The 26,651-nt window shown below is 32.3% G+C and overlaps 2 protein-coding genes across 5 annotated transcripts; both read left to right on the forward strand.

The window, feature by feature from the left end:
• Nucleotides 1-4,623: 4,623 nt before the first annotated feature.
• On the forward strand, nucleotides 4,624-9,694 carry LOC107407206 (zinc finger BED domain-containing protein DAYSLEEPER-like). 2 transcript variants are annotated; one of them, XM_048480985.2, is made up of 3 exons: nucleotides 4,624-5,074; nucleotides 7,494-7,631; nucleotides 9,273-9,694. In XM_048480985.2, exons 2-3 carry the CDS (start codon nucleotides 7,500-7,502, stop codon nucleotides 9,600-9,602), a joined length of 462 nt encoding a protein of 153 aa, XP_048336942.2. In that variant the 5' UTR covers nucleotides 4,624-5,074; nucleotides 7,494-7,499; the 3' UTR covers nucleotides 9,603-9,694. The 2 variants fall into 2 exon arrangements, with proteins under 2 accessions (XP_048336942.2, XP_060667448.1); XM_060811465.1 differs by lacking the exon at nucleotides 4,624-5,074 and adding an exon at nucleotides 6,323-6,564 and having other exon boundaries at nucleotides 9,273-9,693.
• Nucleotides 9,695-15,439: 5,745 nt separating this feature from the next.
• LOC107426990 (uncharacterized) lies at nucleotides 15,440-22,876 on the forward strand. Of its 3 annotated transcripts, none has more exons than XM_025077621.3 (10): nucleotides 15,444-15,731; nucleotides 17,225-17,292; nucleotides 18,154-18,179; nucleotides 19,168-19,258; nucleotides 19,712-19,807; nucleotides 20,948-21,016; nucleotides 21,305-21,363; nucleotides 21,457-21,640; nucleotides 22,227-22,298; nucleotides 22,435-22,876. In XM_025077621.3, exons 1-10 carry the CDS (start codon nucleotides 15,642-15,644, stop codon nucleotides 22,460-22,462), a joined length of 783 nt encoding a protein of 260 aa, XP_024933389.1. In that variant the 5' UTR covers nucleotides 15,444-15,641; the 3' UTR covers nucleotides 22,463-22,876. The 3 variants fall into 3 exon arrangements, with proteins under 3 accessions (XP_060667355.1, XP_024933389.1, XP_048337149.1); XM_048481192.2 differs by having other exon boundaries at nucleotides 15,448-15,731; nucleotides 21,457-21,579; XM_060811372.1 differs by lacking the exon at nucleotides 19,712-19,807 and having other exon boundaries at nucleotides 15,440-15,731.
• Nucleotides 22,877-26,651: the final 3,775 nt, after the last annotated feature.

Raw genomic sequence — 26,651 nt, forward strand, 5'->3', positions numbered from 1 at the left:
TTCAAAAGGTATTGATGGAACAAATTATTTCTAAAATACCAATATTGCCTCTATTTCATTGTTTAATCTGTCACTTTGGTCTTTAAATTATATTACATTTTATACTTTGGTCTTCAATATTTTTTTGACAATATAGTCCCTTAACTCTCTAATTTTTTTTATTGTAAAAGTATATTTGGTATACAGAATAAATATAAAAATAAAATAGCCATTTTAAAAGATTCACTACTATTATATTTGGTAGATTTAAATTTTAGAAAAATCCATTCCATAGGAATACTTATTCTCTTATTTGAAGGAATAGCTGTTTTTTTTTTTAAAAAGTAATTATCTTTCCTTCGTTTAAAAGATTTTCACCATACTTAAAATATATCCAAATTAAGATTAATTATCTTAAGTTAAAAATACATAAATAACTGTAAAATTCGATATTTTAAGAAAGAAAAAGATCTTTAGAAACACTAAACATCGAACCTGATTTAAGTAATAATCAAACATATCAAAAATAACATTTATTCTTTTTTCATTTTTCAACTTCTATGAATATGTTCCTATTTTATTAGGAATACTCATTTTATATACTAAACGTGACCTAAATCTCTAATCAATTTTCTATCCTAAAATCCATCAATAAAACGGACTAATGCACAACTTCGATATTGCTTAGGGATCATATGCACCAATAATATGAATAAAAAATATATATATATATATATATATATAAATAATTTTTAAAATATCTATTTTTCATATAATTTAAAAATCTTTGCAAATAAATCTATATGTATATATATATTTATAACTTTTAAATTATTTTTTTCAAAAATAATTTAAAATTTTAAAAATCTTTGGAACTTATAAAAATGTAGAAGCTATACCTCGTATATAAAACCATATTTAAAATTAAATTGACTGCAAAAGTTTTGAAATTTTTTTAAGAGAATATAAAATAAGAAATCAATATAAAATTTTAATAATTTTTTCCAATAAATAAATATAGTAAAAAGAAGCTTTATTAAATGGCATTTCACGTTAAGAATAAAGTGTTTTAAAAATAATATATATATTAAAATTTTTATTTTTTTAAAATTTCAAAAGATTTTAGTATGCATCTAATTTTTTTATTTTCAAGATTTTTTTTATGAAGAAAATATAATTTCTTAAGATTTTTAAATAATTATTAATAAAAAATATTTCATTTTTAAAAATATCTTTTACCAATTATTTAAATTTTTTAATGTTTATTGCACATGTGATCTTTAAATTATATCAAAGTTACACTTTAATTCCTCTAGTAACAGATTTTTGGACAGGATATTTTTGTTTAGGGATTAGTGGTGCAACAAAAATAGGGAACTAACAAACAAAGTGTTAAAAAAAAATTTATGGATCAAAATGCAAACTATACAATAGATTAGGGACCACACGTGCCAATATCCCTAAAATATAAATGGTAGTAACAATTGTTCTTATAGAGTAGATCGAGGTTTGGTTGGCTTTGTTCTGGATAGCTAAATCTGTTCCTTGCTCTGTGGTACGCTGGTTCTCTTGTTCCTTTCAGTGAGATTCTGCCATTTTATTTTTCCTTTATTGGGGGTTTTTGTTTTCTGGGCTGGTGTTTTTGTTTCTATGGTCTTTGGGTCCCCTAGCTTGAGGATGACTTCTTACTTGCCTTCATTGCTAGCTATGACAGCCTAATCACTCTGATCTAGCATTGTCATTTAGATCTGTGATTCCTCTCTTGTTCTTAAGAGTTCAACTTCAGCTCCTCTATCAGATAAAAAGCTCTATCTGATTTTCTTTATTTACTGGTTTTGTTCTCTTCTCGCAAGCTAAATCTTAGATCTGTTTGATGGTAAGATGGATCATATTCAGGGGAAGATGATGGATCTACAAAACTCTTTCGATCCTTGAACTTCAATCGAAGCTAGATGGAGAACCTCTCGTCTTTGATAAAGTCCTGGTAGGAAAGATCCTCACAGCAAGGCCTTTCAAGAGATATGCCATTTTGTTAATAGTGGAAAACACTTAGAGATTAAAGAAGATGGTTCATGTGGATAAAGTGGGGGAAAATTTGTTTAAGTTTTCCTTTAGAACTAAGGAAAACTATGATAGAATCTTTGAAGGTAGGCCCTAGTGTTTCAATGGTGCCCATCTCGTTTTCAAAAGGTGGGATGCCCAGAAAGCGCTGAAGGAAATCTCTTTCGACACTTCTACTTTTATTATTCAGGTCCATGGACTCCCACCAGTATACATACATCTTGGCACAACAGAGATGATTGGTAGAAGCATGGGTACCCTTCACGAGGAGACCCTAGGAAGAAAATGTGTGGTTGCCAATAGTTATTTGAGGTTCAAGGTAGATCTTTTTGTAGAAAGTCCCATCCCAGCTGGCTTTTTCCAAGAACAACCAGATGGAGATGAGAATTGGATACAATTTAAATTTGAAAGATTGTCGGATTTCTGTTACAAGAGTGGTATGTTGAATCACATGACTGGTAAATGCCCCTTCGAAAAGCCAATGACCATCATTACTGCTAATAGGATATCAACAAGACTTTATGGCCACTGGTTGAAGGCGGGGCATGTCGGAAGTCTACTGGTTGTCAAGTTAGAAGAGGAAGAAAATGATCGGAGCAGAAAACTCCTACATAGTATGGTCAATAGATAAATAGAGGAGATATTTTCGAAAAGAGACCATTTTGATGAAATTGTGGATCACAGATTATGACAAAAGGAGATGCTATTGCTTAGAGAATCTAGTAAGGATGATACAGATTAGGAATACCTCAATGCCTTATAGATGAGTTAGGAACTAAAAAAATTTCATCTTACGATAGAAAAGAATTGTTTAGGAAACGAGCTTGACTTACAAAAGGCAGTATTGAAAAAATGTTAAAAGTTTAAATTGTGAATCCCACATGCTTTCGGAATGAACCACCAGCTTGATTCTATTTATAGCCAAATACAGTGTAGGTGAAAGATAAGAATTACTAGAGAGGCTTAAACCTAAACATTATGATTTGTGCCTTGAACCTACCTTTATTACTAGGCCAGCTGGATGGAGAGGCATTTAGATAAGGGAGGAGACTGAAAAAGCTATAGGTAAAAGAATTGCTCAACTTGGCTAGCTGGGCCATCTAAAATAACCCATAGAAAATGAATTAGACCATCCCCAATTTGAGCTTGAAATTGAAAGTCTTAGCAATTCCATCTTAGTACCAGAATGTGAGTGGATGCCTCATTGGTTAATCACACCAGAGCTATATTTAATGGAGGAAGTCATGAAGAAGAGAATCAACGTCATAGTTAATCCTGGTCTTCGAAGAGGGAATCTAGGAGGAGAGCTTAGAGGAGGGTAAAAGGAAAGAACTCTTAAACTGAGGAAGGGGCGCAATCTTCTCAACCCATACAGGGTTTTTAATAGGTTGAGGAGGCGGGCCGATACATGCCTCTCCCCTGGTTATGGGAATTCTTTCTTAGAACTACAAGGGGATTGAGAGGTAGGGACACATTTAGTACTTTAAAAGGACTTATTTTGAAGCACAGACCAAACTGCATCTTCTTGATGGAAACCAAAGGTAGTAAGGACAAGATGGAAAGGATTGATTGGAAATTAGGATACTGGAATATGGAAGTAATTGAAGCAAAGAGTTTAGCAGAAGGCATCACTCTAATGTGGAATGATAACTTCCATATGAGGTACATTGAAAATCAGAAAGAATCTTGGTGGGGATGTTATGGAAAGGGATGGAGGAGTCAAATGGAGTCTATTTATGGTCTTTCTCACTTCGTATCTGAGTGGAAAAAAAAAAAAAAACTTTGGAAGGATTTATTTGACGTGATAAAGGAATGACGAATTTCCTGGATGCTCTTTGGTGATCTAAATGAGGTGTTACATGAGTAGGAAAAATATGGGGATAGAAGTATCTAAAAGAGAAAACTCTATCTTAAATCCTTTATGGAGTTTCTAGGAGCTATCAACCCAGACTTCAGGGGCTATAGATATACTTAGAAGAATGGGCAATGATAACAAGGTCTGATAAAGGAAATATTAGACTGAGATATTACTAGTAAGGATTGGGTGTTTGCATATTCGATGGCTACATTGGAGCATCTGCAAGCTAAAAGGTTGGACCACTGCCCAATTTTGATAAGAATAGAAAAGCTCAATCGCCTAGTTAATAGACCTTCTAGATTCCTCGAAGCTTGGACTTTGGGAGCTTTGAGTGTTCAAATAATTAACACTAGACCTGGCAATTTAGGTCATGACACGGTGACACGACTCGAAAACGACACGGAATAAATGGGTTTGGGTTTATTATAAATGGGTTCGGGTCATAATCGAGTCAACCCGTTTAACACGATTATTAATCGTGTCATTTTCGGGTTGACCTGTTTAACTCGAAATTGACCCGTTACGATCCATTTATTAAACGGGTCAGTTTCAACCCGACACGATTATACACCTATTACAACCCATTTAAATTTAATATTAAATTAATATTTTATTACTAATATAATATTTAATAATTAAAAAATATTAGAAATTAAAAATTTTATACAAATAATTTTCTATTATTAATTTTTTAAAAACAAAAAATATATTTTTAATAAAAAAAAAATTCAGATCTAAAACTCAAAAGTCGAGAGTCAAGCCCTATTTTTCAATTTTGCATCTTATTCTCCAGCACACAACGCAGCCACCACAGACCACACCAGCCAGCCCCATCTCCAATCTCCATCAGCCATCAAAGCCTCCTTCCTCTACCCCTGCTTCTTCTCTCTGCCTCACCAGCCAGCCCCATCTCCAAACTCCATCAGCCATCAAAGCCTCCTTCCTCTACCCCCTGCTTCTTCTCTCTGCCTCACCAGCCAGCCCCATCTCTAATCTCCATCAGCCATCAAAGCCTCCTTCCTCTACCTCCTACTTCTTCTCTAAGAACAAAGGAGAACAGTGAGTCGTTTGAGAGTTGAACTGTTGAAGCAACTGAGAGTTGAAAGAACAAAGGAGAACGATTTGGGTTCGGCATTACAGGGTCTTTGAGAGTTCTCTGCAGATTCTTGACGAACGGTGAGTCATGCTAAACTTTCAAATTTTTGCATATCACAAAGCATTTTTGAGTTACATAAAAAAAAAATATATATATATATATATATGTGAAGCTGTTTTTGCAATTGTCATAAATGAAAGAAAACAGATATTGATCTCTATAATATTTGAATGTATGTTTCACACTATCTACCGATCTTACATTGCAACCCCCACTTTTTGTGGATCTTCCATGGTCCGGCCTAAGTTTTTTCCCATGGGCGTAAAAGTGCAGCTGAAATTCCAACTAGAAATTGTATAATATAATAAATTATCATATATAGCAATAATATAAGTCTCAATAAAAGATTAGATGACATTTATGTGCTGATATCATATATCAGCCCAGAACTTGATCAATCTAATCCCATTTTGTACTGATAAGGAGACCAATCTCCATCTTGGTTCCACCAGGATAGATCTCTTTTGTCACTTTCAATTCATTTTGTACTGATATATTTGGTTGTATCTGAATCTTGGTCGACCCTGATGATTAAAAAGGAACCTAATAATCTCTACCTTTTTCTGTCAGGCATGCCTTAGAAACTACATGTCATAGATTTTGGGTGTGTAGCATACTTTCTAAGTGTTTGGATAATAGATCAACAAAAATTCTTCTTTTTTCTTAAAATCTTATTTTTGTTTGCCATAATTTTTTCTTGTTTTTTAATTTGTTAGGATATGTAAAAGGATAAAGTTCCGTTCCCTTGTACCTCCTCTCTCTTTTTCCCATGCAAACTTTCCAACTTCTCTAACTATTGGTTGTAATGTAACACTTCCAACAAACTTCTATATTTAATTTTTCCAACAAGTCTCTATGTGCATTTGCTTGCTAACTCCTCCAACTCCAGTGATGATAAAGGAAAAGTTATTCAGAATATATATACGAAATAATTAAAATTAGATAAGGTTGAGTTTCTGGGATGTGCTAATTCTTTTTTTGTAAAGAAGGTTATTACCTGTGGATTTCTTCCACTGGAGGACAGAGAGAAGTCACTCAAGGTGCTTGCTGGATATGGCTTTTTTGGTGGTTGTATACTAACAAAAGAGTAGACTGTATCCTATCAATTATTTACTGACATTCAGCACAGTTAAAACATCAGTGATTCATTTTCTGGAGATATTTGAACTTATTGAATACTATTTGCTGATGCACTTATCATAGCTTAGACTTGCGGGTTTGGAAAAGAAAGCATTTAATGATATGTTGTCATATTCTCTGATGTGTGGCTGGACAATGAAGAGGTGATTCATTTCAGATTCCTTCTATCTTCCAGTAATTTTTTTTCTCGGGAGTAGTCCTGCTGCCTGCGTAACTCAGATGCTATTCTTTCTATAGAGAAGGCTTTCTTGGTGTTTTTTAGAATGGACGAGGTGGTTCCTTGTTTGTGTGTTCATGGGGAATTTTTGTTCCCACCTGTGCAACCTTTAATTTCACTCTTTCTTTAATTTCACTCTTTTTCAAGTCTCAGGTGAGCAAGACATTGAATATCTCTAGCATATTTTTAATTGATCTCTTAATGATATTTTCGTTGTTCCATATACAAAAACAATAGTAATCAACCTGGTTGTGTAGATCACAATTTGGCAAGCTTGGCCAAATGATCGGAAACCATCCATGGCCGAAAGAGCGACAGTTTCTATTTGTCCCATGATAGCAATAATATAAGTCTCAATAAAAGATTAGATGACATTTATGAAGAGTTACTATTTCTTGCTTCTTCTTCAATTAATTGGTATTAATCTTATAAATTTGCTCTATATATTTGTGGTTCTAAATGGACAGATATGGTTTTTAGATAATTTTCTTTTCCTTACTCTCCAATTAATTAATGTTACTTTTACATATTTATTCTTAATATTTGTGGTTATAAAATGAATGTAATATGATTTTTTTGGTCTTTTTATTTAATCTATCTCCTATATATGTAAATGCTTATGTTAGAGTTGGTATTTATCAAGAAACAATTTGTTAATGCTCTCGATCCTCTTCATTTTTGTGGTATTTCTCATTTTCTCTTGCTTCATTTTTATTTTGTAGTTTAGAATACATTTTATATTGTATTTTACTTCATATGCTTGAGTAGTGTATAGATTAAAAAGGAAAGAATTAGACAAATTTTAACTTTAAAAAATGTTGATGACTCAAATAAGAAATGATAATGCATATTAGCTAAATTGTCATTGTTGGAACTTGGAAGTACTAATTTGGAAGATTGCATAGATATTTAGCCATCTTGTACCTCTTATAGCTTGGGAAATGAAAAAATTATATATGTGCATATGTGTGAATATATTTTGCTTTGTGATTTGGAAACAAAAAATTATATACATGTTTATTATAAGGTTGTTATAATATTTTATTTTAATATATAATTTTTTTTGGTTTGAAAACATGTAGATAAACATGGATGGACTTCAAATAAATCTTGAATCAAGTAGCTTTGAAATGCCTATTAATTTAGAAGATGTTGCAAGTCCTATGGAGGGAGTCACAAGTGGGCATAAAGTGAAACGCAAGAGAAAACTCACTTCAAAGGTTTGGTCTTACTTTGATGTGCTTCCTTTGGATGTTGATGGTAAGCAAAAATGTAAATGTAAAGATTGTGGTACCATTTATCTTTGTGATAGTAAATATGGAACGGGAAATTTGGTGCGTCATTTGAAAAATTGTGTGAAAAGAGACACTCGTGATATTGGTCAATTATTGATATCTCAAGATAGAGGGACTATCTCATTGAATGCATCTAAATTTGACTTTGAGCATTTTCGAGAATTGGTAACTTCGGCCATAATCATGCATGATTTGCCTTTCCAATTTGTTGAGTATGAGGGAATTAGAACCATATTTCAATATTTACACCCTGATATACAACTTATTTCTAGAAATACTGCTAAGTCGGATGTTTTTAAAATGCATTTGAAGGAAAAATGTAGGATAAAATGCATGTTGGATGCAACTCCTGGTAGAATTTGTTTGACTTCTGATTTATGGACTTCTACAACTACTGATGAATATATATGTCTTACTTGCCATTTCATTGACAAAGAGTGGATCTTGCAAAAGAGAGTGTTAAATTTCTGTTATATGCCACCTCCACATACCGGTATAGAATTGGCAGAAAAACTATACTCTTTGTTGTGTGAATGGGGAATTGAGACAAAGTTATTTTCTTTAACTTTGGATAATGCTTCTGCCAATGATGTCTCTGTTGATATGTTAGTTACTCAATTGCAATTAAAGGGGGCTGTAGTTTGTGATGGTGATTTTTTTCATCTTAGATGTTGTGCTCATATCATTAATTTGGTAGTACAAGATGAGTTGAAAGATATTGATAATGTTGTTCATAAGATTCGGGAAAGTATTAAATATGTAAGAGGGTCACAAGTAAGAAAACATAAGTTTTTAGAATGTGTTAAATTGTTGTCAATGGACTCTAAGAGAGGTTTGAGGCAAGATGTGCCTACTAGATGGAACTCTACATATTTAATGCTTGAAAGTGCATTGTACTATCGACGTGCCTTTTGTCATTTGGAGCTAAGTGATTCAAATTATAAGAGTTGCCCTTCTAGTCATGAGTGGGAGAAGATTGAAAAGATAAGTAGATTCTTGGGTTTGTTTTATGATATCACTTGCATATTTTCGGGCACTAAATATCCTACTTCAAATTTGTACTTTTCCTCGGTTTTCTTTTGTTATGTTACATTGAAGGAAAATATTGAAAGTGAGGATGATTACTTGAGAACCATGGCTAATCAAATGCTTAAAAAATTTGAGAAGTATTGGTCAGAATTTAGTTTGATATTAGCCATTGCAGTGGTTGTGGATCCTCGATATAAGCTTCAATTTGTAGATTGGTGTTATAGAAAAATTTATGGAGCAAGTGGTTCTAGTGAGTTTATACATGTGAAGAGAAAATTATTTTCAATATTTAAGGAGTATATTCAAAAAAGATCTTTGACATCTTCTACACATTCTTTGGAGAAAGAAAAGAGTAACACATCTTGTGGTGTTGGAGAAGATGTTATTTCTTTTAGAAAGACAGCTAGTTCCATTTTGAAGGTAAATAACTCTTAAATTTTTTATTAATTTTAATTGTTTGTATTTGTGTTAATTAGTGATTATTTATAATTTTTTGAAAAATAATCTTATTGAAAATTTTATTTTCTAACACTGTAGGAATTTAATATTTGTGAAATTGAAGAGTTAGGTGCCAATACACAAAAATCACAATTGGAGCTTTATTTAGAGGAGCCAAGGATGGCTACTAAAATTGAATTGAATGTGCTTGATTATTGGAAAGCAAATCAGTTTCGTTATCCTGAAGTTGCTTCAATGGCTCGTGATCTATTGAGTATCCCTATATCCACCGTTGCTTCTGAATCTGCTTTTAGCATTGGTGGACAAGTATTAGATCAATTTCGTAGTTCATTAAAGCCTAGCACTGTTGAAGCGATAGTTTGTACAAGAGATTGGTTATTTGGGCAAAGAGGTAATTATTTTTATTAATGTTTTCTTTATTTCATTTGCATATATTAATAATTTTTTTGTTTCACTAATTTATTTTATTAATGATTTTTTTGTTTCACTAATTTATGGAATGCAAGAAAAATTTCAAGCACAACTTGAGGATCTTACTGAAGATGTTTTGAGCTGTGATATCAATAAAGAAGAATCTTCAAGTCAATGCTCTAATTATACCAATACTCAAGCATAAGGTAATATCAATGTTAAAATTTATTTAATTTAATTTATTTTATTTTAACATTTTAACTTTTGTATTATATTTAATTGATTTTTTTTTATTTATTTTGATATTATGATCCCAGGCTGGATTGTTGAACACCAAAAATTGACATATTTGGTTTGGAATCTGGACATCGATAAATAAATTTGGAGCATAATGATAGTTATGTCCTTTTTCCTTTGGTTTTATATGTATTATGATAACAATTTGATACCATTTAGTTTATTTTGTATTGGTGTTTTACTATTATTAGGACATTAAATTTTATGTTGGTGTATTGAATTTGTCTTTTTTAGCACATATTAAGACTTATGTATTGTGAATTATAATTTTTGGCATTTTAAACAAGTTATTTCAATAAATAGGTTAGTTTTCGGGTTAATAGGTTAATTTTCGGGTTAACGGGTTAATCGATTAGTTTTCGGGTTAATAGGTCAATTTTCGGGTTAACGGGTTAATAGGTTAATTTTCGGGTTAATAGGTCAATTTCAGGTTAACGGGTTAATAGATCAACATGACCCGTTAAAATAATCATGTTAAACGGGTCGTGTCGTGTTGACCTGTTTATAAACAGGTCGGGTTAGTGTTTTGCATACCTGACACGATTAATAAATGGGTCGTGTTCGGGTTAGGTATTTTTGACACGATTATTAAACAGGTTGACACGAACACGACCCACGAACCCGAATTGCCAGGTATAATTAACACTACCTGGAATGGTGACAATAGAGTGGGTATGGATATCCATAAGATCAGTAGATGCCTGATAAATACATATAGAGTTTTAAAGAAATGGAACAAGGAAATATTTGGATTTGCCTAAGCTAAAATTAATCTTTAGAAGAAGAATTGAAATTAGTATAGAGGAGATTCGGTCTTAATGGTGCATTATAAAAGGAAATTCAGGAGTAGCTATGGATTAAAAATAAAAAATAAAAATATTGGAATCTGTTCATCGCTAGAAATCTTGTGAATTATGGTTAGAAAAGGGGGACAAAAATAATAACTTTTTTCACACTAGCTTACTTATGAGATGCAGAAGAAACAAGATAGAGACTATTTGAGTTGGATTGGAATGGATTTTTGAGGACTCTCTCATCAAATGATTACTTTATCAATCAATTCTTTGAGTTGTTCCATTCTAACTTTCCATCCATTCTAAGAGGGTTAGATAGGCTAGGCCATCATGTGGTGATTCTAAATATGAGAATTTCGTTAGAATCCCTAATGAAGATGAGATTAAGCAGGTAATATGGGCTGCGCACCTTCTGAAAAGCCCAAGCCCAAATGGATTTCCAAGCATATTCTACAGAAAGTATTGGAAGATTGTTCGATAGAGGACAATTAAATTTGTCAAGAAGTGTTCTCGGCGAAGGAGAATAATATAGAGCGTGATCAAAACTTTTATAGTGCTTGTACCAAAGATTGAAAAATCTACCTCTTTCAACCATAATCATATAATTAGCTTACATAATTTTGTTTATAAGATTATTTTAAAGATCATTATAAACTGATTGGATAGCATAATTGGAATAATCATATCCCCACACCAGGGAGTTTTTGTACAAGGAAGATGGATTGCTGAAAATACTATAGTCAAGAAATTCTTCACAAGATAAGGCATCACAAGGGTAAGAGCGAATTATTGATGATTAAAATAGATTTTAAGAAGGCATATGACAAGATTGAATGACCTTTTATTGAGAAGGCCATAGAGGCTTAGGTATTTTCAATAGATATTCGTAGTATGGTCTTGAGCTGTGTTAGAACAATAAACTACTCTGTTAATTAATGGAGGTATAGTAGGAAACATAAGGTCAGAATGAGCACTAAGGAAGGGCGATCCTCTCTCATCCTTCCTATTTATCCTATGCTCAGAATTCTTTTCAAGATCCTTAATAAAAAAAAAAAAAAAGGTACTATCCACGATATCAAAGTTTCCTGTAATGCCCTTACCGTTTTACACCTTATATATGTAGATGATCTTCTTATTATGTGCAGGGTTAATGTAAATGAAGCCTCAACATTTAAGAAACACTCCGACCTTTATTATGGTTAGAGTGGCCAAGAGGCTAACAAGGATAAGTTGAAAATCCTTTTTTCTACAAATTTAGATAAAGTTACGAAGAGGAAAATAAAAGTTTTTGGATTAAAGGAGTTGGGAGGTCAGTCTATATATTTGGAAAACTCTTTCATACCGGGAAGGAATAGAACCAGGGATTTCAGAATGCAAAAGGAAAGAGTCCAATCTAAGAGAAGAAGGATGGAGCAACCATTCGTGCTTTGGCCATGTCCACATTTAAGCTTCTTGTTGGTGTTTGCCATGAGTTGGACTCCCTTGCTCGAAAATTTTGGTGGATTACTAATAAAAAAGAAGGGACATTTATGGCTCTGAAATCTTGTAAAGAGCTATGTAAATAAATAAAAAAGCAGGGAGTTTGGGTTTTTGAATCTTAGAAAATATGAATCTCATCTTGTCAACAAAACTAGCTTGGAAGTTAGCATTAGAAGAGGTACTTTGGATCAAGATTCTTAAGGCTAAATATCTTGTAAGTTATTCTTTCTTTGAAAATCTTCCTTGAAAAGATGTTCAAGTACATGGAAAGGTATTTATAAAGCTAGGAAGATGCTTTGTAAGGGTGCTTGTTTCCAACTCGGTGACGGCTATGGAATAGATCCTTGGACTGATCCATGGATTCCTAATCTTCTAGGATTCACTTCACTACCAAGGGAGGGAGTAGATACCTTGAGATGGAATAAGGTGGCTGATTTTAGGGATATTAATCATCTGGGATGAAATGAGATGCTTATAAGAAGTATTTTTGATCGGCAACTGGCAGATAATATTCTAGCTATACCATGGTCATTGACATCCTACCACAACAAATTCCTTTGGATTGGTAACAACTTAAAAATTTTTCAGTTCTTAATTGCTATATGACCTATCGAAATGGAGAATTTGCTAGAAGGACCTTTCTGGAAGAAACCTTAGAAGCTCAAAGTTCATGAACGGTTGAAGATTTTCTTATGAAGAGTATCTATAGGTATCCTATCCACAAAGTTGTTGATAGCATCACGAATTGGAATTGGAGATATAATATATAGTCTATGTGGAGAAGAATCGGAGTCCCTTTTTCACCTCTTCATACAATGTGTTATGGTAAAACTTATCGCTTTTGTCAACAAATGGAGTTTCAACTTCGATAGATGGCAAGTGAACAGTCTACATGATTTGTTGGAAGGGTGTATCAATCTTTTAAGAGGCTAAGGAGACTTATTTTCTAACAAAAATCTTAGTTTGGTGATTTTGGTGACATTACTCTACAGCATCTGGAACCTAAAAAATAAAGCCCTCTTTCAAGGTCAACAGAATGTTATGAAGCGACAACCCTAGTTGGTTGATGAGTTTTATGTAAAAGGTAAGAAAGAAGTAGTATATGGTAAATTGGAAAAGTTGAAAAAGGAATAATCACCTTTGAATAGAGGAGAATGGAAAGTCAATGTGGATGCAGCTTATAAAGAAGGATAAGTAGCTAATGCAATGGTGGTGCGTGATTTCATAGGAAAACTTTTTTTTTTATTGCATCACACTAGTTTTAGGTGTATCCACCCATGTGGATGAAGTTAACTGCTTGGCTTGGGCATTTGAAGTGGCAGCTCAACAAGAATGGAAGAACCTCCACTGGTCAACTGGTGCTAAACTGATTGTCAATGAAATTAATGACCACTCTTACCTTTGTGGCTGGCATACTAGATAAAACATCCTCCCTGCTCGCTCCTTTTTTGTTAAGTCTAACAAGTCCCTAGAATGGAAACTTAGGCTTGCTAATAGATTAGCTGATAGGATAGCCAAGTATTCTCTATCTTTTAATTGTAGCCTTTCTTTTGATCTATCTTCTATGCATTCTCTTCCCTCAAAATTCTTAAGACTAGCAAATATTGATGTAAAGAGAGAAAAATCTCCCCTATAATCCTCCTTTTTGAGGGGCTTTTGTGCGTAATACAGCTAATATTACCCAAAGAAAAAAAATAAAATTGTTCTTCTAGAGTATCATTTAAAAATTTCTAAAGTTATAGCTGCTAATTCTAATTGAGGGGGCAATTTGTAATTTTGAATATAGTTTAGAACATCTTAAAAAAAAAAACAAAAAAACAATAAACCTTTCGGCTTAATTGTACTTGTAGAAGATGTGTACATTCGTTACTTTTTATGTGGAAACTACCAAAATCCTCCAATGCTATATGATTATCCATTGCCTACTATAATGTAATTTGTTATTTTTCTTGCTAGCATTAATTAGCATCCAATTCTACTATTATTTTTCTGCTATTGGTTATTAGTTAGGATTCAGGCTATGCATTTATACCAATGACATTCAATAGTTACTTGTGCAACTATTGAAAATGGTAGCTTAATAAAAGAAAATCAACTAAACTACTACATTTATAGATCTTAAAATTATAGTATATCTCATTTTGGCTATTTTATATTGAAATGCTATGTGGTACAAGACCATTGATCTCATGTCTGTCATACTATCACAGACCTCTTTTTTATTTAGAAAAAATAAATTTAGTTGTGTATTCATGACAAGAAGAATGATAATAATGAAACTACTTCTATAGAAAAAAATGAAAGTACACATATTTACTAGGGAACTTTGAGTCAACAATACATTTGGCTGTTATTATCAAAAAAAGGAAAAAAAAAAAAGTAAAAAAGAAAAAGAAGAAGACTCATTTGACTATTTCACATTATCAAAGATTCTAATCTTATATCGTTTTAACTTTTACGAATAAACGAAAGAAACAATTTTGACTATAATAAAATATAGTATATATATTTTTTAAAACAAAATAAATATAATATGTAATTGAGAAGAACCTTCTATATGAAAATATGAAATGGTTTTCATCTTTGTTCTTTTTTTTTTTTTTTGAAATTTGACTTATTTGACTTTAATAAGTATAATTTAAAATCTAGAAATTACACTTGCATTTCGAGCAGATAGGAGCTTAAAGTTAGAACTTTCTCATCACTTGTGGTTTTACTTTATTATAAAAATTTCAAAGATATATATTATCAACAATAAAATATAAAGCCATGATCCATTAAAAAAGGGGCAAATACATTTTACCTCTTAATTATACAATTCTTTGCATTGTGCCCTATATACTACAAAATCCCTCACATTGTCCCATATATTATTACTTTTTTATTAGTAAAGTTCAATAATATTTCGATAGATATTTTTAATGAAATTAAACATACAATTCATATGAAACTCTGTTTAGAAACTGTTTTATTCAATTTCATTTTACTTTTACACAAAATGGGTTACTAATTTTACCAAATTTATTTGAAAAAGTTGTATTATCTAACTAAATTCACATAAAAATAAATAGTTCATGAGGCGGTTTTGTTTTTGTAGTTTGGGAAAATAAAGCTTAAAAAGTCGAGAAAAAGAAAAAGAAAGCCTGTCATAGTGTTTTCGTGGGAGTTGAAGCCCAATCTGAAGACTTGGTCTACCTGAAAGAGAAGAGCTAGGCCCATCTTCATCAAAAGTTGAATTGGGCCTTAAAAGCCGGCAGTGAGATAGAAAGAGGGAGAGAAGTCGTCGTCGTTTTTACGCTTTTGCTTCCTGTCCTGCGGAGCATAGAAGAGAGAGTGCAAGATCTTCGATTGGCGAAAAGTTTGCTGGAATTGGAAGGAAAAGAAGAAGAAGAAGAAGAAGAAGAAGAAGAAGAAGAAGAGAGAGAGAGAGAGAGAGAGAGAGAAAGAGAGAGAGAAGGAGGGAGAGATGTTGCCGACGGTGTCGAAGGGGCGGTCATCGTCCTCTACATCTCGAACTAACCCCATGTTCGTTCAGTACCTCCGACGGATAATCAAGGTGCTTTCTCTCGCCGGATCTGATCTATCTGAATTTTTCGCTTTTTTTTTTCTTTTTTTTTTTTTTCCTGTTTTTCCTTTTTTCAACTTACTCTTAATCATGGATTGGATCGTCGAATTGGTAATTTGGATTTGACCGCTCTTGATTCTTTGTTTACGATGGAGATTATGCGTGAATTCATACCTATAGTCCATGATATGGATTTCATTTCTATATTAATGTGAGTTTCTGTATAGTTCGCTTCGTGGCCTTTTTTTTTTTTTCTCTCTCTCTCTTTTGGTTGGCTCCTAAAATGCACGATTCAAGTGTACGCGTTAGTTGTTAGTTACTCTGTTGTTCAACGGAAATTCTCAATAACAATGAATTGAAGTAGGTAGGAATTTCCTTGCTGAGAATTGAGATAGAAAAAAAAAAAAAAAGGCAATGGGCTTTTTGGTTGCTACTTCGAACGAATTCTGCGTCCAGATTAATTTTGTCATTTCTTATTGTCGTTTGCTGATATGTAAGATTGCAAATTCTTACTTCGTGATCTAAATCTCAAGGTTATCAACCATGGATTTTCCATGGATGCTTTTTCATTGGAGATTATGGAGGTCTATAATTACATGTAATAGGGTTTATCAAGCTAATTATTTTGCTTAGAACAGTTTTGGAAAACTGACCAGATAAGTGGGTTTTTTCCTATGCATCTCTCGCTTCTTTGTAAGTTATCTACTATTCTTGATGTATCATTGAGTAATCTAGAATTCAAATTTTATGGGCTGGTCTGGCTGAGTTTTAGAATCCCTTCCGCTATATCCAAGCTTTTAAGCTTCAGGAGTAAGAGTTTCTCACCTTGTTTTGACCTTGAATCTCATGCCATTGTCTATATCCTGCTTGGAATGTATTAGTTATATCAATCATATACCGAAGATATAGTTAGATGGTTGCAGGGTTTCAAATATATGAACCAGAAAGAGGCGGTTATTAAAGTTTTTGGTTTTAGACTCGTGAAAACCAAGTGAACACAGGATGTGTTCACCTGTCTTCTTTGAAACTCGTTTTCCATAAAAATTGGTACAGATCTCCTACGTGTTATGATTATTATCTCCAAGCGTATGGATTAGTTAAATCTAAAAGTGATGAGGTCATGATCTCAATCATGTTGCTGTAATCTCCTATCCCCCCTTGAATTATATGTTTAGTGTCTTTAATGGGCAGACATATTATGATACAGGATAAAATAATTTTTGGACATAGAGAACTCTAGCTACTAGCTTATTTTTGTGTTCGTTTTTTTTATGGTTGGTTCTGTTTTTGGTTATTGTCTCTTCAATTGGTTTTGTCAAAATCCATATTGATTGGTCTGTTTTGGTAGTTTCTTCTAATGTGAATGTTTTGCTTGTTGGCATTCTGATTGTATTGTCTGCTGCTTGTAGTTCCAAATATTCTGATTGCATGTTTTTGGTTGATCTGAACAATTTTCCTTTTGTTTTTGGTTGGTTTATATGTAGTGGCAACAAATGGATATTGAATATACTTTTTGGCAAATGCTTCATCTATGTACCTCACCCAAAGTTGTGTAAGTATCCTCCTTTTGGATCATCTCCTCCATAAGTTGGTATCCTCCTTTTGGATTGTCACCACCATAAATGTTGTTTTCATTGTCATTATTAGTTGTTAATTATTCATCCTTTTCTTTGAGTCCACGTCAAAAAGTAATTTCTGGTTTAATTACATAAACAGCTCTTCTAGTTTAAAATTCTTACACATGCCATCAATTTTCAGTTTATTACAAATACAATCTTTTATATGCATATATATTTTTTTGAAACTGTAAAACAAATTTAAAAAGTATCTAATATACACTTGTTATATTTATAATTTGTACATAGTTACTATTGTATCAATTTTCAATTTTCATTGGTATGGCATTCAATAATACTAGAGTTACCAATGTCTTTTGCCAAATGTTGAACAGCAAGTGATCTGGTAGAATCCCATTTGTTGAAAACAATTGGGGCCCAAGATTGGGACCAAAAAGGAGAAAATTCAGTATTAACAACGACGTTTGAGTTGTGATCCAAAATTTGGGAAAATAGTTTGGTTTTTGTAGTATTATTCTATTGCTTTTATAAAGTTCATCATTATGGTCCATCAAATATTGCATTATGTTTGGTTACAAGCATGACAAGGGTTTATTTATTTCAGTTTGACTAATATACATTGCGATAAAGATAAATTGGAAGGAATACATTTGTGATTATATATATATATATATATAAAAACAATGGTTTATATGAGATTCATTTGAATTACAGGGGTATATATGTAATTAACTTTTTGTGATAGATTGAACTGTTTAAAGTTTGTTATTTGTCCATTTTCTTATTCTAGAATTTTGTATTTTGCATGTGGAACTACGGTAATGCTATGAATGAAGCTATCAGCACACTAAATATCACAAACGTAAGTCCTCTTTCCATGAATATCTGGTTAGTGCTAAATAATTTATTAGGCCTTGTGCTTCCATTACGTTGATTTGTAAATAAATTCATCATTCTTCTTTTTTCTGGACTCTTTTTTTTTTTTTTTGGTTTGGATATTATCTTTTAGGAACATGGTACGAGTACTGTAGCTATTATTTCTTGATTAACTGAAAGTTGGAACATGGTTGCAATTTTTAAGTTTCTTAACATGTGGATTACTTGATGTCATGTCTATAGTGATCTATTTATTTTCTTCTTTTGTTTAATCTGCTTGTCCTTAAGTTAATGGTCAATATCTAGCTTCACCTTTAAGTTACCGAAAATTGTGTCAAGCTGTTTCTGTGTTGTTACATTAATGGAAGTGCTCCATTTCCATAAAGTCTTAGGGAAATAATTATAGAATTCAAGGTTGGTGACTGTAAATTGAATTGCAGAATGAAAAAGGTGCCTAAATGTTAAAATTACTGTCTATCTGAAATTTGAAAATTTTCCTGTATAAGTCTAATAGTTATGTTAATCGTTTAGATGTTTACTTGATAGGTATAGTTGGATCCACTTACAACTTAAATTGTTGGATTTATGGCTACTTAATATGTAGTAGATTTAATTTAGTTGTGTTTTTGGTCATATGTTTGAATTATGCTAGTAACTATTTATGTTTATTTATTATGCTGCATGTTTAATGGACACTTTGTTTTTTACCTCATTAGTGGTATTGGTTTGGCAAAGATGTGAGTGAATGTTAATTGTTTATTGGGTTAGCTTGATTTAATACAGATTAATCTTTCAGGACTTGTGGTAACAAACAAGCTACTTGAATTTGAGTAGCCCTTGTTGAAACATAATAGCGAAGACTCATTTCAAATTAATAATCAAGATCGTTAGATTTTTTTTTTTTTTTTTGGTTTATATTTTTTGCCCCCTATTCTTTATGCAATTTAAAGGTATTCATTTTCTTTTGGTTTCAGAAACTAAGAATCAATGGGCACGTGATGACCCTGCTTTTGTTGTAATCTGCAGCCTTCTACTGGCAGTGGCAACTTTGGCATATTGTGTTGCGTAAGTTTATGATTACTTGGATATTGATGTGATGGCTAGTTTTTGTAACGTGGTGAAACCAATATAAAACCCATAAGTTCTTATTTAGCTAGCTGAAGAATTTCTTTCCAAGCATTTCTCTTGTCAGAGGAGTTGATAAAGTTAGATTCGTCATCTCTTTTGTCATAGGACATGGAAAGTTGGATGTGTTAATAAACTTTGGATGTGAGACAAAGTTGCAATTAGGGCTTCTTATTTCTTCTACATTGAAAACCTTTTGTGTTTTGTTTGTTATTTTTTTATGGTGTTAATCTGTTCGTTTATTATTTTTATTTTAGTTTTTATGCAAAAAGATTTAGTATATGCAAGAAGTGTTGGCTGTTAGTTGATCTTTTTCTTTTTTTTTTGTTTTTGTTTTTGGTGGGGTAAATGGTTGTTTGTTGATCTTATGTTGCTTTCTTTTATTTATTTCAGGTACGATCATAGCACTGCTCATGCTGTTTTTGTAGTTATTTCAGTATTGCTTTTCCATTTTTTAGTAACTGGTATGCTTCTGGCTACATTTTGCTGGTAAGAACACTTCCTGCTAACTGTAATACTGTACATGTGTAAATTTTGGACCGTATTCAATCTTGTTTTGGCATCAATGTATTTTGAGGCTGTTGTATTGTATGTTTCCAATAGTTATTTTAGATATTGTCTTATCATGATAATTATGAGCTTTTTAATTGATATAAAATAGAGTGGCCGCTGCACTATCTAATTTAGTCATTATTCTTTGTGGTGCAGCAGCATTGCTGTGTCATATAATTCATCTTAGGAGATTTTCTGTCAGTATCTGTAAGAGATCATATTTTATCCATGTCTAGTTTCTCTCTCTGTACTTTGTTGGTGTCGCTATTATCAAAGTCACTCATGTCAACCCTTGCAACCGCTGTACTTTTACCAGCAGCTTATTTGAGATAATCTCTCCCAAATTATCAAATTTGTAAATCTTTGCTTTTACATGTGTGCCCTGAAATACTCTGAAATGCTATTTATATAGTATATAAAAGCATTCTGCTCAAAATGCAAGATCATCGTGCTCATTTATAAGTGCAAAAGAGCTATGGCCACGATGAATTGAAGTAGTTGAGTCATGTACATGGGAAGGTGTCTGTATTAGTCAATAGGGATACTAATTTATAAATCATATTAATCATAAGATAAGTCTTTAAGCAATTTATATCTGGAAACACTGGTTAGATGCTTTGAAATCAAAGTAAATTTCGTTTCAGGTAAAATTTTGTATTCAGCAATGCCATGATCACTTTAACAGACTCAGTGAGAAACATAGTATATTACTTGGCTTTTGTTACTTTGTTTCAGATAATTGTACAGCCTGAGAAAATGATGTAAATATTATATGGATAAGCTTTGTTTGTTTACTGAGTCACTACCAGCTAGCTCAAGCTAATTTGTTTTTTGGTGATATTTGTGTTGAGCCAAACTGGGGACTGAATTTGTGAAAATTAATTCCTAGCAACATTGCGATTATTTTCATTCATTAAATTAAACAAGTTGCATATTCTTTAATAATTTTGTTTCACTTCCTCATAAACTTCATATTCTTGTCTTCCTCATAAAATTCATATTCCTTTTTATTTCAAGCAAAGTCCTATTCATGAAGTACTGAGCACTTTATAATGCCACGAGTCAATATTGATGCAGGTTCCTGACAAATGCTTACCTTCGGGAAGAGGCTCCTAACAGTCATGTGGTAGAGCAACGGGTTGAATGGCAAGTCTTAAATCTTTTGTTTGCAACTTTACTGCAATCTGATTCTAACCTTACAGTTTACCTTGGTTCCTGAACCGATAACATTAACTTGTGATCGAGTTTCTGACTTGCTGTGTGAACAATTTTGCATTAATGAAAATCTGTCCTATTTTAAATTTCATCTACAGTTTGTTTTGTTTATTGTTTTTGTTTGTTTCTTTCCTTTGTGTGATGCCAGTTAATCATATTGATTTTTTTATTTTTATTTTTTTTCCTGGTCACTAAATTTTCCTGCTTTTGTTATTGAAGGCTGTATGCATTCGATGTGCACTGCAACTCTTTCTTTCCATTGTTTGTGATGCTTTATGGTAATCACACCAGTAATTTGGATTTTATTTTATGATTTTCAATTCAGCCTTAAATATTGTACCATAATATTTACTGATGTCTTTGTTTTGCAGTGATCCATTATTTTCTGTCACCTCTTTTGGTAGCTCATGGTTTCATTCCTGTATTGCTATCAAATTTGCTATTTATGGTGGCTGCTTCGTACTATCATTATCTCAACTTCTTAGGTTATGATGGTAAGCTAAAGGCTTTGTTGGTAACAGATAAATTTCTTTTGAATACAGGTCCAGATGGTAGGTATGTGGTTCTTTGTTGTTAAAATAGAAACTGAAAAATCTGTATTTGTTTAGTTTTTATTTGTTGGATTTCTGTGTTATCATTGGGATCATCATAATTAAGTTATAATATCTGACTGGTTTTTCTTATGGGTTTGGTAGAAAGAAAGTCATACCTTTATGTATGAGAAACTTTAAATAATATCAGTATAAGAAGTGAAAGTCACTGAGTAAATAACCGTACCCAGCGAAAGAAAACTGTTTATGTAATGTAGCTTTTTTGCTAGTGATCCAGCTGGATTTCATTGGTGATGGCAAGAGTAGCACACTTTTTGCATGTTGCCTCATTTATCTTTTCTAGTTAACTCAGTGGCATATTACTAATCAAACTTGTCTTCGAACTGTAAGTCACTTGTATTAATGGTTTCCTATCATTCTAAATTGCAAAAATTTGGAAACGGACACTTTGGTATTCTAAATGTTATTTAGTACACCTGTTTGCCAATATATAGATTCCAAACTATATGTGGTTGGAAAAGTTTAATTATCAGAACCGGCACTAAATTGCATTGATGAACTAATACAAACGTTCTGTCTTCTTGCTTCAGTATTGCCCTTTCTGGAGAGGACCACCTTTTTCCTATATCCAATCGGTGCTGTCATTGTCCTTTCTCCCATCTGTAAGTGTTGCTTTTGGCTTCTTGTTTCTATCTCTTCTCTGGGTTATGTTGAAACTTGCACTAAAAATTGTTCCTCTTTTTTTTTTTTTTTTTTTTGGTCCTTCTCCCTCTCTATCTCTCTCTCTTCACTTTGTAGTTATTTTGAGTGGATTCAATCCTTCTAGATATTTTATGAACATGTACTTCGGTCATCGAGTATACTTTACTAGGACCTGAACAATTAAGACAACATTATATGTTGAGGTGGGAGTGCTAATACAGGGACCGCTTCAACATTGACAAAATACAGCCTTGGTGGATATGCTTGATTGTTTCTATCGTAGGGTAAAAGGGAAGGATCACATGGAAAATGGCGTCTGTAGTATTTGTCTAGGCCTTTTACCACTATGATTGAAGTTGGGACCAAGGAAGATTGGGCATCGAGTGTTTTTTTGGTGATCGGAATATTAAATGGAAGAGATGCATTCTGAATGTAATGATTTTTGACCCTTCATGTTAAATCTGTGTTCTGTACTAATACATACGTTTAGAAAATCCTAGTCTTTTGGCCCCTTTGAAGAAAGTTTGTCTTTTGGCTCTGACTGTTTTTATTTTTATTTTTCTAAAAAGCTTTGAAACCATCTGGATAAAATCAGGGAATTGGGGGTTGCAATGTTTGCTGAAACAGCAAGGTAAACATATAATCATAGAGTAGGGCATTTGCAAAAGCTTCAATAACTTGGTACCACTTTGTTTTTTGTTTGTTGGTTATTTATTTTTTGTTTTTAAAATATTATTATTATTTTAAAGTTTTCTATCGAATCCATTTCTGCAAGTGAGAGAGTTCTTCACTACAAAGGATGCGATTTTGGAATTTCTTGGCATTTGATGCCTCAGATCTATTGGAGAATGGAAAAACAATGCGGGCCATTTTTAGTTGCTATCGTTTTGCAAAGAAGATGAATATATGTAGAGTTTTGATCGGCAATGAGGAGTTTTATTCCTCTTTCCAAACTTTTGCTCTAATCTTGGGAATTAAATACTCGTTGAATTTTCTTGAACTTCATAGGTATTGAGTAGACTACTCTGACGGAATTAAGTGCAAGGTTAGGCATCCATTTTGAACTTTCTATTTAGGAAATCCTTAAATCTTGGCAAATCCCCTACAATCATTAGTAAGCAGCCTAGTGTGACTGACTAACTGGAGAAGTGATTTGCCTTTAGGAGGAGTCTTCCAAGTAAAGGAAAAGTCCCAAGTGAAATGGACCTATCATTGTCCAAGTAAAGGAAGCTTAGCTGTTTGCATGGCATAAATAGGGATTGAGGAAGAGGCAGATTGAATAAGCACCAATCTATTGGCGATGGGAAGGGAATTGCTTTTTGAGTAATCAGAGTAAACCTTATCGATAAAATCCTTATAGTTTCCCTTCCGTATCTAATCCTAGAATTAGCTAAAAGGAACCTTTAATATTTGCCTAAAACCATAGTGAGAGGAATACCACAGCTGTACTAATATCATAGGCAAGATTAAAAGGAATATTTAGAAAACCAAAAACTTTTTATCAAAATTTACCTACTGATCAGAAGCTAAACAAAACCTATCCAAGCAGCTTTTAACCACCTTTGGCCTGATCAATCAAAGCTTCAGCCAAAGAGAATCAAATCATCAATGAAAACAAGATGAAAATCTTTTGACCAGCAGTTAAAATCATACTATTGGCTTCTTAATGATATGAGAGAGTTCCTCTATCCAGAGAACAAAAATATATGGTCATAATGATACCCTTAGCGAATACCTTTTTGACAAACGAAATGCTCAGTCAGCTAATTATTCCACATAATTTGATCGCTAGAAGTGGAGACACAATGAAAGATTAATTTTGGAAATATTGTATTCAATCCCAATTTCCACTAGAACATGCTTAATAAAATCCCAATTAAGTTTGTCATGTGGGGCTGTTTGGTGACTCGCCCAATATGTCTTCGCAACGCTAAATTAATGCTATCTGGTATTTATCAACACCTTCTACCAATATATCGTTATTTTTACCCGGCCTCACCATTTCGTGTTATGGACACGATCCTATTAAAATAAGTAATCTCCATACAATTTATAAGGTAAAAAAAATAAAGAAAAACAAAAAGAAAAAAAAAGTAAAAACTAAACATGTTGACCAATAATGACACTATTTATTTTTTAAACTTTTGCTTGGTCATGAGTTGACCTTGAACAGATTTTATTTAAAAAATCATTTAAATAATATTAATTTCTACTTTTCAATGTTAAGTTTTTCCTTTCGTTTTTTGTGGGAAAAAAATGTCAACTTCTTCTTAATTCTTTTAGATAATGTAATTATTAATACGAATAATAATCAAAATTCAATTTAATATATTAAAGATAATATGATTATTTAAGAAAATTCTACTATAATATTAAAAATAATGAAAATTTAATTTTTATTAACAATAGTAGTAAATCAAATATTATCAAATTTATATTTTTTTTATTGTTAAAACTTCCTCAAAAGCTTTAATTATATTGCTTTTCGATATTTCCGATGGATCGTTGATGATTTACTAGTGGTCCTATAGTTCTATTCCAGCCTAGTCCTGCTCTTGTATTGTTTGTAATGCTTCATGGGCAATATTGGGCATCTCCCAAAGTGCTATCCAAGTTGTTTTTGGAGTTTTAAATCGACATATTTATACATGTTGTGTAGTCTATTGGCAATATAAAACTCTACATTATATATATATATATATATATCCTTAACACGCTATAATCTATGAAGTTTTACTTTTTTAACTTGTATCGAAGCTTTGTGTGTGTGTGTGTGTGTGTTTTTTTTTTTTTTATTTAATTTTAATTTTTATTAATATTATTATTTCCATCTATGATTAATTTTTTTATAGAACTAAATTTAGAGTTTGTAACTTTCAGTCCTGAACAAATGCTCGAAATTTTAAAATTTTGACCGAGTTTGACAAATTGGATAGTTTGACCAACTTGACTTTTTATATGGTCAACATTTTAGTTTGATCAATATATTTTTACGTAGAAGATATCGATACAAATTCATAAACTAACGACACACTAAATTCTGAGTTATGCATAAAAAGTTATTGTTCTAGAAACGTTTAAACATCAATTTTGTATCATTGTTCAAACCAGTTCCAAATTTTTGTTTGTTAGTGGCTCAAGGCTCTATATAGGCCTTGGAAAGTGTGTCCAACAGGGAAAAAAATTTCAAAATACCCGTTTTGTCCTCCAAACCTAAGAAACTTCTCCCTAGAACCACGGATCCAAACTGAGTCACTCGAACCTATTTAACTCCTAACCGGGCCACGTCATTTTCTCAAATTCAGGCCACCATCTACCTACAAGCACTTGCCACCCACATTGCCCACCTTTTGGCAACCAAGTTGGCCAAATTGCTAGTCGATGAGCTGGATCGGCTATTTGAGGCCGAGGACGGCCATTTATCATTTTTTGACCATTTGGCCTTTTTTTGGCTGTTTCACGCCAACCCCTACACCCTTCCCCCCACTTTTGGATCCTTTAAACTCATTCTCGCACTCTGAATTCCAAGATTCCTAATAGTTTGAGAGATATATCAACAAGGAGTTTGGCTGAGTTTTACAACAAGTTTTTGGCCACCTTGACACTTTTGGATCGAAATGAGCATACCATTGTATTTCTTATCTTTTGGGCTTTTCGTTGATATAAATTTTGTGAATTTTGGATGTCGTTTGATAATTTTTTTATTTTTGAGTTAATTAGTTAAATACCAGATAAATTTGTATTGTATTTGGACGACATTGGTTAAATTGGTTAAACTTGAGGTTAGATTAGTGTAATTGGATATTAATAGGACCCATTGGAAGGTTCAATTTTAAAAGATTGGCCTTCTAGTGAAAAGCCCCACTTTTTTGGTATAGGATCATAAGGCACGTGGTATAATTGGACAAGTCGGTGTCCAATTTATATAATTTTTTAGTTATATAAATCATTTTAAGATATTTGAAATGCACCAATGTCTTTGCTTTAGTTGTTGGAGCCTGATAAATATTTTATTATATTACAAGTATTCGTGTTGAGCCTGAAGGCGATTTTACAGGGGAGCAGGAGTGAGCATCTACAGTACAGTGAGTGGTTATATCTTTTAAGATATTTTGGATATGCTAGTCTATTGTTTGATGTAAAGATTTTTTTTATGCATATATGAATATCTGCTTTTACATATATGTGTTATCATTTTATATGACATTTGATAAGATTTTAAATGGTTTCTAACTCTGATGAGTTCATAGTGAACTTGGGGATCACGTTACTTAAATATCTTGGTATTTGAATTGAGGATTTAAATCATTTTG

The sequence above is a fragment of the Ziziphus jujuba genome, chromosome 9 (genome assembly GCF_031755915.1).
Source record: "Ziziphus jujuba cultivar Dongzao chromosome 9, ASM3175591v1".
Classification (NCBI taxonomy): Eukaryota; Viridiplantae; Streptophyta; class Magnoliopsida; order Rosales; family Rhamnaceae; genus Ziziphus; species Ziziphus jujuba.